Source organism: Zalophus californianus, chromosome 1 (genome assembly GCF_009762305.2).
Source record: "Zalophus californianus isolate mZalCal1 chromosome 1, mZalCal1.pri.v2, whole genome shotgun sequence".
In the NCBI taxonomy this organism is placed as follows: Eukaryota; Metazoa; Chordata; class Mammalia; order Carnivora; family Otariidae; genus Zalophus; species Zalophus californianus.
In genome coordinates this window covers 11,011,007-11,027,040 of record NC_045595.1, presented here as the reverse complement: position 1 = coordinate 11,027,040, position 16,034 = coordinate 11,011,007, and the positions used below count along the sequence as shown (strand labels likewise).

The 16,034-nt window shown below is 41.7% G+C and overlaps 1 protein-coding gene across 1 annotated transcript; it reads left to right on the top strand.

The window, feature by feature from the left end:
- Window positions 1-309: 309 nt before the first annotated feature.
- Window positions 310-1,242, top strand: LOC118356352 (olfactory receptor 7A17-like). The gene has a single exon (XM_035724395.1). The coding sequence runs from the start codon at window positions 310-312 to the stop codon at window positions 1,240-1,242; it is 933 nt and encodes a 310-aa protein (XP_035580288.1).
- The last annotated feature ends 14,792 nt before the right edge of the window (window positions 1,243-16,034 follow it).

Sequence of the window (16,034 nt, the reverse complement as noted above, 5' to 3'; positions counted from 1 at the left end):
ATTGTATTTATTTATTGGACAGAGAGAGACAGAGCGAGAGAGGGAACACAAGCAGGGGGAATGGGAGAGGGAGAAGCAGACTTCCCACTGAGCAGGGAGCCCGATGCGGGGCTCGAACCAAGCACCCTGGGCTCCTGACCTGAGTCAAAGGAAGACGCTTGACGACAGTACCACCCAAGCGCCCCAATAACTGACATTTAAAGAAAAACTTTAAAAAAAGAAAAAAAAGGATTAAATAAATAAATGAATCCCATAAAATTCAACACTTTTATGCTCTTTTTTTTCTTTCCTTGTAGGCAGCACCACCACATGGAAGCAGACAATGACACAGGAATTTCTGAGTTTCTTCTTCTGGGATTATCAGAGGAACCAGAATTACAGCCCATCATATTTGGGCTTTTCCTCTGCATGTACCTAATCATTGTGCTGGGGAACCTGCTCATCATCCTGGCCGTCAGCTCAGACTCCCATCTCCACACCTCCATGTACTTCTTCCTCACCAGCCTGTCCTTTACAGACATCTGCTTCACCTCCACCACCATCCCCAAGATGCTGTGGAACATCCAGACTCAGAGCCAAGTCATCACCTATGCTGGCTGCCTCACACAGATGTACTTTTTCATACTCTTTGGAAGTTGGGACGACTTTCTCCTGACTGTGATGGCCTATGACCGCTTCGTGGCCATCTGTCACCCCCTGCACTACACGGTCATCATGAACCCTCGGCTCTGTGGACTGCTGGTTCTGGTGTCCTGGGTCATCAGTGTTCTCAATTCCTTGTTACAGAGTTTAACGGTGTTGCAGCTGTCCTTCCGTACAAAGGTGGAAATCCCCCATTTTTTCTGTGAACTCAATCAAGTAGTTGGGCAGGCCTGTTCTGACACCTTCCTTAATGATATGGTTATGTATTTCGGGATTGTGCTGCTTGGTGGCGCTCCCCTGGCTGGGATTCTTTATTCCTACTCGAAGATTGTTTCCTCCATACGTAGGATATCCTCAGCTCAGGGCAAGTATAAAGCATTTTCCACCTGTGCATCTCACCTCTCCATTGTCTCCTTGTTTTATTGTACAATTCTAGGAGTGTACCTTAGCTCTGCTGCTCCCCAGAGCTCCCACTCAAGTGCAGTAGCCTCGGTGATGTACACGGTGGTGACGCCCATGCTGAACCCCTTCATCTACACCCTGAGGAACAGAGACATAAAGAGGGCTCTGAAAAGAATCACTGGGGTTCCAGTGATGTAAATGCCAATGGTCCTGGGGCTGAAGAAGTGCCCATGATTGCAGGGCTCAGAGTCTGAGAGCCTGGAACTGCCATTCTTAGATCAGGCTGTGGAACTAGAACCTGCTCCTTCCACATGTTTCCTGGAATTTTCATTTGCTTAAATAATTCCACTTCTCCTTACATTTAAGTAACTCACTTTACTAAGCTTCGGCTCTGGCTGATATACAGACAGCTTCCCCTTTGTCCATTTGCATACACTCCCAAAATTTTCCCCAACCTTGGTCGCAAATGCCTGGAAATTTCTGTATCTTACATGGGGCAAGTTGGATTTCTTAAAAATAAATTTATTTCATAGACTTCTACCATGCCAAGTAAATTTTTCCTAGCTTTTCCAGAAGGATAGTGTTGAGTTGTGTTGTCCTTTTGGAAGTGAGTACACTTGGCCACTAAGCCCTTCACCTAATTTTATTGTAGATGAAAATAGAAAAGCCCAGGGTTCACCTAGAGTCTGTATATCTTTTTACATTGCTTCCTTCACTCCTCTTCCTGATGATGTGGACTCTAACATTGTTCTGTTGAAGTCTCAGGTTGTGACAGGGATGCTCAGGCTCGGGAAGCCTGGGCACTCCCCTGCACCCCTGTGCTTCTGGACATTCCCACAGATGCTTCTCTGACCAGAGCCTCTGCTGGGGCCACACTGGCCCTTGCGTTCTTACTGTGATTGCAAGAGACACCTCAGCAATGCCCATCAGGGAGCTGTAACAAAACCAGGTTTATCCTCACAGGTCCTGGCGAGCACCTGGGATCCCAAAGCCATTCAGGGAGGTGTCAGAGAGGGAGAGTGGCATTGAGAGGGAGACAGAGCTCCCCTGAGGGATCTGCCTTTACCAGGGCCCATGGCCAGAGTGGTTAGAGGTTTGTGGTTTCACACTTTATTGGAGATTTTTATATGATTAGAATTTGGGTGCTCAATGGGAAAATCAGGGTCACTCTTGTGTCAGTATGGAGGTTACCCAGGGCTTTTTGAAGAGGTACTTCATAGGTGGGGCAGCCTGAGCGCTTATCTGGTAATTGTGTCCCTCACCTAATAGTGTGTTTACTCAACCTGACTACCTTAGAAATGCATGCCTCAGAGATCAAAAGCTTAATGTCAGGTCATTACATTACAATCAAGGTTCTTAAAGTCAGGCAGTTACTCTGGAAACATGCTCCTGTGTTTCTGAACTGGTCTCCTGCTTTTATTCTGTGATGCAGCTCCCTGTCCAGGAAGCCTACCATAGCCACTGGCAAACACTGAGTAGCAAACATATACCTCCCAGTGCAGTCTACATGGAAAGACAAATTTGAACAAATAGATTGACCAGGTATATTCTTCGTGTCAGGATAATCACAAATATGATGAAGCAAAATTTCAAAAATTTTATTACTATGCAAAATATTTCTTTTTTATGATTTCCTTTGTTCTACTCACTTTGGGCCTTCTTTTTCTTTAGGAAAGAGTACTTTGAATATAAAATCAGTACCAGGGACTGATTTAGAGCAGGCATACCAAATGTGAATTACCTTAATTTAATTTCCTTTTTCCCATATCCCTAGAGACACTGCTTTCTTCCTAGTTAGGAGTGGTACCTTCCATCCCTGTTCATTGTGAATCAGCTACACCAGTGCACTAGATCTTACCCTCAGCTATGGTCCACTAGACTTTTTCCTTCAACTATATCCCTGAAGTATAATTATATGTAATAAACTGCACCTATTTAAACTATATAGCCTCACATTTGTGGTGAGCCCATCATAGCCTAAAGAGTTGGCGGTTGAACCACTATGTTGCACACTGGAAACTAAAGAACTTTGTGTGTCAACTACACTTTGAAAAAATTTTTAAATAAACTATACAGGTTGATGCATAGAGGAGTTGGGCAACATTTAGGAGGACATTCTGAATGATTCTGTTTCTATAAATTCCAAAAAGTGCACAATAAGCTTTAACTACTTTGTTCTGTAAATTATTAAAATTTCATGCCCCTGACCCTCAGTTTTCTTTTTTTTTTTTGGAATCTTTTTTTAAATTTTTTATTGTTATGTTAATCTCCTTACATTACATCATTTGTTTTGGATGTAGTGTTCCATGTTTCATTGTTAGTGCATAACACCCAGTGCTTCATGCAGAACGGGCCCTCTTTAATATCCATCACCAGGCGAACCAATCCACCCATGCTCCTCCCCTCTAGAACCTTCAGTTTGTTTTTCAGAGTCCATCATCTCTCATGGTTCATCTCCCCCTCCATTTCCCTGCTTCATTCTTCCCCTCCTGCTGTCTTCTTCTTTTTTTTTTTTTTTTTTTTTTTTTTTTTGGACATGTATTGCATCATTTGTTTCAGAGGTACAGATCAGGGTGATTCAACAGTCTTGCAGAATTCACAGCACTTGCCATAGCACATACCCTCCCGAAATTCTATCACCCAGCCACCCCATCCCTCCCACCCCCCACCACTCCAGCAACACTCAGTTTGTTTCCTGAGATTAAGAATTCCTCATATCGGGGATGGAGCAAGATGGCGGAGGAGTAGGAGACCTAGATTTCCTCTGGTCTCAGGAATTCAGCTGAATAGGGATCAAACCATTCTAATCACCTACGAACTCAACAGGAGATCGAAGAGGAAAGTAGCAACAACTATCTGAACAGAGAAGCGACCACTTTCTGGAAGGTAGGACGTGCGGAGAAGTGAATCCGAGGCGATATTCCGGAGGATAGACGGCGGGGGAGGGGCCTCCGCCGGCCGCTTCTGGCAAGTGATACAGCTGCGGAGCACAAAATCGGAACTGTTATAAGTCGGCTCCGCGGAGGGACGTCGCTCCAGTGGCTAAGCAGGGGGTGGAATCCTGCGGGACAGTATGGTCTCAGGAACCTTGGGGTCACAGGAAGACCAGGGGAGCCTAAGTGCGGCAGAGCTCCCAGGGATTGGAGCGGGGAAGCCGGCTGCAGAGACGGAGTCGAGGTGCGGGCTCTCAGCTTGGGGTTGCCATAAACTGTGATCCGCGGCCCAGGCGGGGCACTGCTCCTCCAGCAGGGACCCAACAGGCGGCAGATCCGGGGAGACTCCCCTTCCTTCCCTGGGAGGAGCGGCGCGGGAACGTACCGCAGGGATCTGCTGGGTTTGGAGACTCCACACGGGGTCGGGTGCTACAGATAGCAACGCTCGGTCACAGGCCGGTTGAGCACGGAGAGCGGCCGGAGACCGGGGACAAAGGAGTGAATGCTTTTCTCTGTGGGCGCACTGAGGAGCGGGGCCCTGAGTTCTCAGCTCCTCGGGGTGGAGATTGGGAGGCCACCATTTTTGCCCTGGTCCTCCAAAGCTGTACCGAGATCTTGCAGGGAACGAAAGCTCCTGAGATCAAACCCGAGCAGCTTGCTTAGCCCGGACTCACAAGGGCGGGGCAATTCCGCCCCCGGCAAAGACATTTGGAAACCACAGCAACAGGCCCCTCCCCCAGAAGATCAGCACGAACAGCCAGCAAGCCAAGACCAAGTTTACCGATCAAGGAGAACAGGAGAACTCCAGCGCTAGGGGAATACTGCACATAGAATTCATGGCTTTTTTTTTTACGATGATTCATTAGTTCATCAAAGTTAATTTTTGTTAACTGTTTTTTTTTCTTTTTTCCCTTTCAACCAATATCTTATCAATCTCTTTAAAAAAAAAAAAACATTTTTTATTTTTCATTTTTAGAGTCATATTTTATCCCTTCATAGTAGTTACCCTTATTTTTGGCATATATATATAAGTTGTTCTCACTTTAAAATTTTGAGATACAGTTTCTTCTAACATATCAAAATATACCCTAAATCACTAGTGTATGGCTCTGTTCTAGTTTCCTGCCTGATAACATTCTCTCCTTTTTTCTTTTTTTTTTAAATCTTCTTTCTTTTTTCAAACAACTTCTTATTTTATCAAGTCCTTTTATAAAATCTTTTATAATTTTCATCTTTTTTTTATTTTTTTATTGTTATGTTAATCACCATATATTACATCATTAGATTTTGGTTATAATTTTCATCTTTACACTCATCTTCTATCCCTTCATTGTATCAACCCTTATTTTGTACATATACATCTTTCTTCCTGTAAAATTTTAGGAGGCACTTCTTTCTAGCAGACCAAAATACGCGCAAAATCTAGTGTGTGGCATTGATCTATGCACTAGCCTGATCATATTTGATCACATTCTGCTTTTTTTATATTGTTCTGTTTTTGTTTTTATCTTTTTTTTTCTTTTTTTTTTCTCATTCTTTTTTCTTTCTTTCCCTTTCTCTTCCCCTGGTTTCAGGTCTTTTCTGATTTGTATACAGTATATTTGCTGGGGACATTGTAATCCTGTTAGAATTTTGTTCTCTCATTCATCTATTCTCCTCTGGACAAAATGACAAGATGAAAAAAATCACCCCAGCAAAAAGAACAAGAGGTACTACCGTCAGCCAGGGACTTACTCAATACAGACATTAGTACGATGTCAGACCTAGAGTTCAGAATCATGACTTTAAAGATACTAGCTGGGCTTGAAAAAAGCGTGGAAGTTATTAGAGAAACTCTTTCTGGAGAAATAAAAGAACCAAAATCTAACCAAGTCAAAATCAAAAAGGCTATTGATGAGGTGCAATCAAAAATGGGGGCACTAACTGCTAGGATAAATGAGGCAGAAGAGAGAATCAGTGATATAGAAGACCAAATGATGGAAAATAAAGAGGCTGAGAAAAAGAGGGAGAAACAACTACAGGATCATGAGGGCAGAATTCGAGAGATAAGCGATACGATAAGATGAAACAACATTAGAATAATTGGGATCCCAGAAGAAGAAGAAAGAGAGAGAGGGGCAGAAGGTATATTGGAGCAAATAATAGCAGAGAACTTCCCTAATGTGCGGAAGGAAACAGGCATCAAAATCCAGGAGGCACAGAAAACCCCTCTCAAAATCAATAATAAGAGGTCAACACCCGGACATCGAATAGTAAACTTACGAGTCTCAGAGACAAAGAGAAAATCCTGAAAGCAGCTTGGGAGAAGAGATATGTAACCTACAATGGTAAAAATATTAGATTGGCAACAGACATATCCACAGAGACCTGGCAGGCCAGAAAGGACTGGCAAGATATCTTCAGAGCACTAAACGAGAAAAATATGCAGCCAAGAATACTATATCCAGCTAGGCTGTCATTGAAAATAGAAGGAGAGAGAAAAAGCTTCCAGAACAAACAAAAACTAAAGGAATTTGCAAACACGAAACCAGCCCTCCAAGAAATATTGAAAGGGGTCCTCTAAGCAAAGAGAGAGCCTAAAAGCAGCAAAGATCAAAAAGGAACACAGACAACATACAGTAACAGTCACCTAAAGGCAATACAATGGCACTAAATTCATACCTTTCAATAGTTACCCTGAATGTAAATGGGCTCAATGCCTCAATCAAAAGACACAGGCTATCAGATAGGATTAAAAAACAAGACCCATCCATATGCTGTCTGCAAGAGACTCATTTTAGAACCAAAGACACCGCCAGATTGAAAGTGAGGGGGTGGAAAACCATTTACCATGCTAATGGACACCAAAAGAAAGCTGCGGTGGCAATCCTTATATCAGACAAACTAGATTTTAAAACAAAGACTGTAATAAGAGATGAGGAAGGACACTCTATCCTACTTAAAGGGTCTATTCAACAAGAAGATCTAACAATTGTAAATATCTATGCCCCGAACATGGGAGCAGCCAATTTTATGAGGCAATTAATAACAAAAGCAAAGAAACACATTGACAACAATACAAAAATAGTGGGAGACTTTAACACCCCCCTGACTGAAATGGACAGATCATCTAAGCAAAAGATCAACAAGGAAATAAAGACTTTAAATGACACACTGGACCAAATGGACTTCACAGACATATTCAGAATATTCCATCCCAAAGCAACGGAATACACATTCTTCTCTAGTGCCCATGTCACATTCTCCAGAATTGATCACATCCTAGGTCACAGATTAGATCTCAACCGGTACCAAAAATTGGGAGCATTCCCTGCATATTTTCAGACCACAATGCTTTGAAAATGGAACTCAATCACAAGAGGAAAGTCAGAAAGAACTCAAGTACATGGAGGCTAAAGAGCATCCTACTAAAGAATGAATGGGTCAAACAGGAAATTAAAGAAGAATTTAAAAAATTCATGGAAACCAATGAAAATGGAAACACAACTGTCCAAAATCTTTGGGATACAGCAAAGGGAGTCCTGAGAGGAAATTGTATAGCAATACAAGCCTTTCTCAAGAAACAAGAAAGCTCTCAAATACACAACCTAACCCTACACCTAAAGGAGCTGGAGAAAGAAGAGCAAATTAAGCCTAAACCATGCAGGAGAAGAGAAATAATAAAGATCAGAGCAGAAATCAATGAAATAGAAACCAAAAGAACCGTAGAACAGATCAAAGTAACTAGGAGCTCGTTCTTTGAAAGAATTAACAAGATTCATAAACCTCTGACCAGACTGTTCAAAAAGAAAAGAGAAATGACCCAAATCAACAAAATCATGAATGAAAGAGGAGAGATCAAAAACACCACCAAAGAAATACAAACAATTATAAGAACATATTATGAGCAACTCTATGCCAGCAAATTAGATAACCTGGAAGAAATGGGTGCATTCCTAGAGATGTATCAACTACCAAAACTGAACCAGGAAGAAATAGAAAACCTGAACAGACCTATAACCACTAAGGAAATTGAAGCAGTGATCAAAAATCTCCCAAGAAACAAAAGCCCAGGGCCAGATGGCTTCCCAGGGGAATTCTATCAGACATTTAAAGAAGAATTAATACCTATTCTCCTGAAACTGTTCCAAAAACTAGAAATGGAAGGAAAACTTCCAAACTCATTTTATGAGGCCGCCATTACCTTGATCCCAAAACCAGACAAAGACCCCATCAAAAAGAAGAATTACAGACCAATATCCTTGATGAACATGGATGTAAAAATTCTCAACAAAATACTAGCCAATAGGATCCAACAGTACATTAAAAGGATTATTCACCACGACCAAGTGGGATTTATCCCTGGGCTGCAAGGCTGGTTCAACGTCCGCAAATCAATCAACGTGATACAATACATTAACAAAAGAAAGAACAAGAATCATATGATCCTCTCAATAGATGCAGAAAAAGCATTTGACAAAGTACAGCATCCTTTCTTGATCAAAACTCTTCAGAGTATAGGGATAGAGGGTACATACCTCAATATCATAAAAGCCATCTACGAAAAACCTACAGCGACTATCATTCTCAATGGGGAAAAGCTGAGAGCTTTTCCCCTAAGGTCAGGAACGCGGCAGGGATGTCCACTCTCACCACTGCTATTCAATATAGTATTAGAAGTCCTAGCCACAGCAATCAGACAACAAAAAGAAATCAAAGGCATCGAAATCGGCAGAGAGGAAGTCAAACTCTCACTCTTTGCAGATGATATGATAGTGTATGTGGAAACCCCAAAAGACTCCACCCCAAAACTGCTAGAACTCCTACAGGAATTCATGCAAGTAGCAGGCTATAAAATCAATACACAGAAATCAGTGGCATTCCTATACACCAACAACCAGACAGAAGAGAGACAAATCAAGGTGTCGATCCCATTCACTATTGCACCCAAAACCATAAGATACCTAGGAATAAATTTAACCAAACAGGCAAAGGATCTGTACTCAGAAAAGTATAAAATACTCAGGAAAGAAATTGAAAAAGACACAAAGAAATGGAAAAACGTTCCATTCTCATGGATTGGGAGAACCAACATTGTGAAGATGTCAATGCTACCTAGAGCAATCTACACATTCAATGCAATCCCCATCAAAACACCATCCACTTTTTTCAAAGAAATGGAACAAATAATCCTAAAATTTGTATGGAACCAGAAAAGACCCCAAATAGCCAGAGGAATATTGAAAAAGAAAAGCAAAGCTGGCGGCATCACAATTCCGGACTTCCGGCTCTATTACAAAGCTGTCATCATCAAGACAGTATGGTACTGGCACAAAAACAGACACATAGATCAATGGAACAGAATAGAGAACCCAGAAATTGTCCCTCAACTCTATGGTCAACTTATCTTTGACAAAGCAGGAAAGAATGTCCAATGGAAAAAAGACAGTCTCTTCAACAAATGGTGTTGGGAAAATTGGACAGCCACATGCAGAAGAATGAAACTGGATCATTTCCTTACACCACACACAAAAATAGACTCCAAATGGTTGAAAGACCTAAACGTGAGACAGAAGTCCATCCAAATCCTAAAGGAGAACACAGGTAGCAACCTCTACGACCTCAACCGCAGCAACTACTTCCTAGAAACATCACCAAAGGCACGGGAAAACAGAGCAAAAATGAACTATTGGGATTTCATCAAGATAAAAAGCTTTTGCACAACAAAAGAAACAGTCCACAAAATCAAAAGACAACCAACAGATGGGAGAAAATATTTGCAAATGACATATCAGATAAAGGGGTAGTATCCAAAATCTATAAAGAACTTATCAAACTCAACACCCAAAGAACAAATAATCCGATCAAGAAATGGGCAGAAAACATGAACAGACATTTTTCCAAAGAAGACATCCAAATGGCCAACAGGCACATGAAAAAGTGCTCAACATTGCTCAGCATCAGGGAAATCCAAATCAAAACCTCAATGAGAAACCAACTCACACCAATCAGAATGGCTAAAATTAACAAGTCAGGGAACAACAGATGTTGGCGGGGATGTGAAGAAAGGGGAACCCTCCTACACTGTTGGTGGGAATGCAAGCTGGTGCAACCCCTCTGGAAAACAGTATGGAGGTTCCTCAAACCGTTGAAATTAGAGCTACCATTCGATCCAGCAATTGCACTACTGGGTATTTACCCCAAAGATACAAATGTAGGGACCCGAAGGGGTACGTGCACGCCAATGTTTATAGCAGCAATGTCCACAATAGCCAAACTGTGGAAAGAGCCAAGATGTCCATCGACAGATGAATGGATAAAGAAGAAGTGGTATATATACACAATGGAATATTATGCAGCCATCAAAAGGAATGAGATCTTGCCATTTGCAACGACGTGGATGGAACTGGAGGGTTTTATGCTTAGTGAAAGAAGTCAATCAGAGAAAGACATGTATCATATGACCTCACTGATATGAGGAATTCTTAATCTCAGGAACAAACTGAGGGTTGCTGGAGTGGTCGGGGGTGGGAGGGATGGGGTGGCTGGGTGATAGACATTGGGGAGGGCATGTGCTACGGTGAGCACTGTGAATTGTGCAAGACTGTTGAATCACAGATCTGTACTTCTGAAACAAATAATGAAACATATTTTAAGAAAAAAGAAGAAGAAGAAGATAGCAGGAGAGGAAGAATGAAGGGGAGTAAGTCAGAGGGGGAGACGAACCAGGAGAGATGAATGACTCTGAAAAACAAACTGAGGGTTCTAGAGGGGAGGAGGGTAGGGGGATTGGTTAGCCTAGTGATGGGTATTAAAGAGGGCACATTCTGTATGGAGCACTGCATGTTATGAACAATGAATCATGGAACACTACAACAAAACAAATGATGTAATATATGGTGATTAACATAACAATAAAAAATTAAAAAAAAAAGAATTCCTCATATTAGTGAGGACATATGATACATGTATTTCTCTGATTGACTTATTTAACTCAGCATAAAACCCTCCAGTTCCAACCATGTCGTTGTAAATGGCAAGATCTCATTCCTTTTGATGGCTGCATAATATTCCACGGTGTATATATACCCCCTCTTCTTTATCCATTCATCTGTTGATGGACATCTTGGCTCTTTCCCCAATATGGCTATTGTGGACATTGCTGCTATAAACATTGGCGTGCACGTACCCATTCGGATCCCTACATTTGTATCTTTCTGTTAAATACCCAGTAGTGCAATTGCTGGATCGTATGGTAGCTCTATTTTCAACTGTTGAGGAACCTCCACACTGTCTTCCAGAGTGTTTGCACCAGCTTGCATTCCCACCAACATTGTAGGAGGGTTCCCCTTTCTCCGCATCCCCACCAACATCTATCATTTCCTGACTTGTTAATTTTAGGCATTTGACTGTTGTGAGGTGGTATCTCATTGAGGTTTTGATTTGGATTTCCCTGATGCCGAGCGATGTTGAGCACTTTTTCATGTGTCTGTTGGCCATTTGGAAGTCTTCTTTGGAAAAATGTCTGTTCATATCTTCTGCCCATTTCTTGATTGGATTATTTGTTCTTTGGGTGTTGAGTTTGATAAGTTCTTTATAGATTTTGGATACTAGCCCTTTATCTGATATGTCATTTGCAAATATTTTCTCCCATTCTGTTGGTAGTCTTTTGCTTTTGTTGACTGTTTCTTTTGCTCTCCAAAAGCTTTTTATCTTGATGAAATCCCAATATTCATTTCTGCCCTTGCTTCCCTTGCCTTTGGAGATGTTTCCAGGAAGGAGTTGCTGCGGTTGAGGTCAAAGAGGTTGCTACATGTGTTCTCCTTTAGGATTTGGATGGACTCCTTTAGGATTTGGATGGACTCCTGTCTCACGTTTAGGTCTTTCAACCTAATTTGGAGTCTATTTTTGTGTGTGGTGTAAGGAAATGGTCCAGTTTCATTCTTCTGCATGTGGCTGTCCAATTTTCCCAACACCATTTGTTGAAGAGACTGTCTTTTTACCATTGGACATTTTTTCCTGCTTGTCAAAGATGAGTTGACCATAGAGTTGAGGGTCCATTTCTGGGCTCTCTATTCTGTTCCATTGATCTATGTGTCTGGTTTTGTGCCAGTACCATAGTGCCTTGATGATGGCAGCTTTGTAATAGAGCCGGAAGTCCGGAGTTGTGATGCTGCCAGTTTTGCTTTTCTTTTTCAACATTCCTCTGGCTATTCAGGGTCTGTTCTGATTCCATACAAATTTTAGGATTATTTGTTCCATTTCTTTGAAAAGAGTGGTTGGAATTTTGATGGGGATTGCATTGAATGTGTAAATTACTCTAGGTAGCATTGACATCTTCACAATATTTGTTCTTCCAATCCATAAGCATGGAAGGTTATTCCATTTCTTTGTGTCTTCCTCAATTTCTTTCCTGAGTATTTTATAGTTTTCTGAGTACAGATCCTTTATCTCTTTGGTTAGATTTATTCCTAGGTGTCATATAGTTTTGGGTGCAATTCTAAATGGGATCGACTCCCTAATTTGTCTCTCTTCTGTCTTGTTGTTGGTGTATAGGAATGCCACTGATTTCTGTGCATTGATTTTTATATCCTGTCACTTTACTGAATTCCTGTAGGAGTTCTAGGAGTTTTGGGGTGCAGTCTTTTGGGTTTTCCAGATAAAGTATCATATAATCTGAAAAGAGTGAGAGTTTGACTTCCTCTTTGCCAATTTGGATGCCTATGATTTCTTTTTGTTGTCTGATTGCTGTGGCTAGGACTTATAATACTATGTTGAATAGCAGTGGTGAGAGTGGACATCCCTGCTGTGTTCCTGACCTTATGAGGAAAGCTCTCAGCTTGAGGCTCCGTTTTCTTATTTCTGAAGATAACATGGGGATAATAAAATCAATTTCACAGTGATATTGTGGCTAATAAACAAAGGTGTGGTCATATTTTGTAGATCCCTAAGAAAATGCTCAAAGGTGAGGGGTATGATATTTGTATGTGCGTGTGTTTATTCACACTTTTCTTTGAAGTAAACCTGGGTTCTCATGTGCACACACACAGAATCATTATTAGGTGATCTTTCCTGTCACAAGTAAACTTGACAGAAAGTGGGAGAGGATAAGAATGAAAAGAATGAATATTTAGATTAGCGTGAAAGTTAAAATATGTAAAAATTTGGACACAAAGATTTAAGATAGAACAAATCGCCTTAAGGATTCAGCTTTTCTAGGTTAGTACCTGCAAGTCAGCATGGCTCGTGGCATGGGAGATCTTCTGTACCAGCTCGTGGGGCTGAACAACTCCAAAGTGACTTCAGACTCCATTGTCTACTTGAAGTAGGGCACCAACACGGTATATCCTTATCCAAGAGAATGTAAATGAATAAAATCCAAGGCTGCTTTCACTTCCCTTGAACAAAGTGTTATTGGATAAATGTCTGGATTAGATTTTCACTGTGGTTGCAAGAAATGACCATGCTGCTCCCTTAAAACAAATCAATTTATTTTCTGATAGTTCTGGAAGTCAGAAGACTGAAATAGGTCCCCCTGAGCTAAAATCACTCTGTCTGCAGAGAAGAGTTCATGTGGAGGTCTGGGGAGAATAGGTTTTCTTGTCTATTTCAGCTTTAGGGCCACCTGTACTCCCTGGTTTATGTCCCTTCCCTTTACCTTGAAAGCCAGCAAAACAGCATCTCGAAATCTCTCTCTGACTCCAAGACTTCTGCCTCCCTCTTCCACCACTGCAGGACTCTTGTCATCTATTGAGCCCAGCTGGATAATCAGAATAACTTTATCCTGGGTCAGCTGACTAGCAATGTTAATCCCATTTGCAACCTAAATTCTCCCTTGCCATGACACAAGACATATCCAAAGATTCAGTAGATTAAGATATGGAAATATTCGGGGGACATTATTCTGCCGACTAAAGTGTTTTTCCGAGGTATATTTAATGTCAACTCAGGGGCCCTTCTTTGCAGAATCAAACACAACTGATCTCAACTCTAAGGTGTGTACTGAGTCTTTTCTCTCCAAACCACACAGGAAGAGGATCACATGGCTTATTTACTAAAATCACCTTAAAGCTATAAATGGTAAAGTAAACCATCAACTAAAGAAATTCAGTATCATCTCAAAGTTAAGGTAAAGTCAAGGAAGTTAGAATTCTTGAAGGCAGGTAAATTCATGAGAAGGAGGATTAAAAAAAAATGGATTCACCTGACTTCTAATCTGGCCTCCCAGGAACCAACTATCAGCAGGAAAAGTTGCCTTTCTGTCCAGACCAGTTGTCCACTGGGAATGGAGTGCTCTGAGGTGGGAGTAACAATGGAAACAGTGCCTAATGAGCAGACACAGAGCTGTAAATATCTCCTCTGCTGCAGAGCTTCAGCATGTGAAACCTTGGACTGGCCACAACATGGTTGTTATTTCTGGGTTCCTAAGTCTGGCTGGGGGACCCATGCCTCTCTGCTTCCTGCTGTCCTGTCTGGGAACAGAGCTGCGGTCTCGAGCATCAACCATCCGGGGAGGAATTCAGACCTCCACATGGAGACATTCATCTTAGAGACCCCAACCAGGCGAGTCTGAGAGCTCAGCAGGTATTTCAGGAAAGGAGCAGAGAGAATGGAAGCTGAGAACTTTGACCTGAGGTCACCTGAGACTAGGTACACTCATTTGTAATTAATTTACGTAGTGTGTTCAAAAGAGAAGTGTCCATAGGACCCAGCAATACAGGCATCGTTGTTGACAATACATGGTGGGAATGGAAGTCCAGTTGGATGACACAGGGGAAGGAATGGGGGACCTAAAATGGTTCCAGTGAAATTAGAACATATCCGAGGAGTTTTGCAGCTAAGGGGAGCAGGAAATCAGAGTGTTTGGCTTGGAGCATGGGTGGTGAACTGTGTAGGGTGTGGGGGGTTTTGAACATATTCTGTATTTATTGAAAGACCCAGACCCTTGCAGGTAACTATTCCCTTGCGACAGCAGTTCCTGAGATACACATTTCTCAGAAGCTTCTCTCACACTGAGTATTCACATGGAAAGTGTGTTTCATATGCAACAAGGGGTATGCTAACTAGCTTTACTTCGTAATACTTCATGACCAAAAAGCGTGTAAACGATGGAGGCATTTGTGAAACGCAGAGAAAACGCTCCCAAATCTGTTCCATGGTGAAAATAACTCATTTATTCACAGGAAGGAACAGTGCTATAAGCTTCCTACATGTGGTGACCAATGCTGTATCCACCCTAGGAGGATGGGTACTGCTGTCCCCACTCTCTGAGGGAGGATAGTCCCATTTGGAATGGATTGATTGTCTCTCCCAAGTTCCAACATTGTATATGTGGTAGATCTGATGTTCAAAACCTGGTTTTCTGATTCAAAAATTTGGCAGTTAAAATCATTTGGAAAAGTCTTTTTTTATTTCATCTTTAAAAATCCCCTTCTAATGTCCTACATTGTGTACTACAGTGTGTATTTTCTGTTGTAAATTGCAGGTTTATTCCCTTTGCACATTTTTCTAGAGGGATATTCAACCAGTAAAATGTCTGACATCATAAAAAGCCCACTGTTTTCTTCTTTGGATACACTGTTCTTTTTCTGCTTTGTTAATTATTCTGGGGAGCAAGGGCATGTGGCAGGGGCTGGAAGGCTGCCAGAACCGGGGAAACTTCTGCTCATCACAGTCTCTCAGGAATCCCCTGAGTTTATTAGATCTGCTTTACCACTCGTGTCCATTTCTTTCCTGCGTTTTATGAACCTCCTTTTTGTTTTTTTAAAGATTGTATTTATTTATCTGACAGAGAGAGACACAGCGAGAGAGGGAGCACAAGCAGGGGGAATGGGAGAGGGAGAAGCAGGCTTCCCACCAAGCAGGGAGCCCGATGCGGGGCTCGAACCAAGGACCCTGGGCTCATGACCTGAGTCAAAGGAAGACGCTTGACGACTGAACCACCCAGGCACCCCAATAACTGACATTTAAAGAAAAACTTTAAAAAAAGAAAAAAAAGTATTAAATAAATAAATGAAGCCCATAAAATTCAACACTTTTATGCTTTTTTTTTTCTTTCCTTGTAGGCAGCACCACCAC

Coding starts and splice junctions, on each gene's coding strand:
- LOC118356352 (XM_035724395.1), top strand. CDS start 310: ATGGAAGCAGACAATGACACAGGAATTTCTGAGTTTCTTCTTCTGGGA.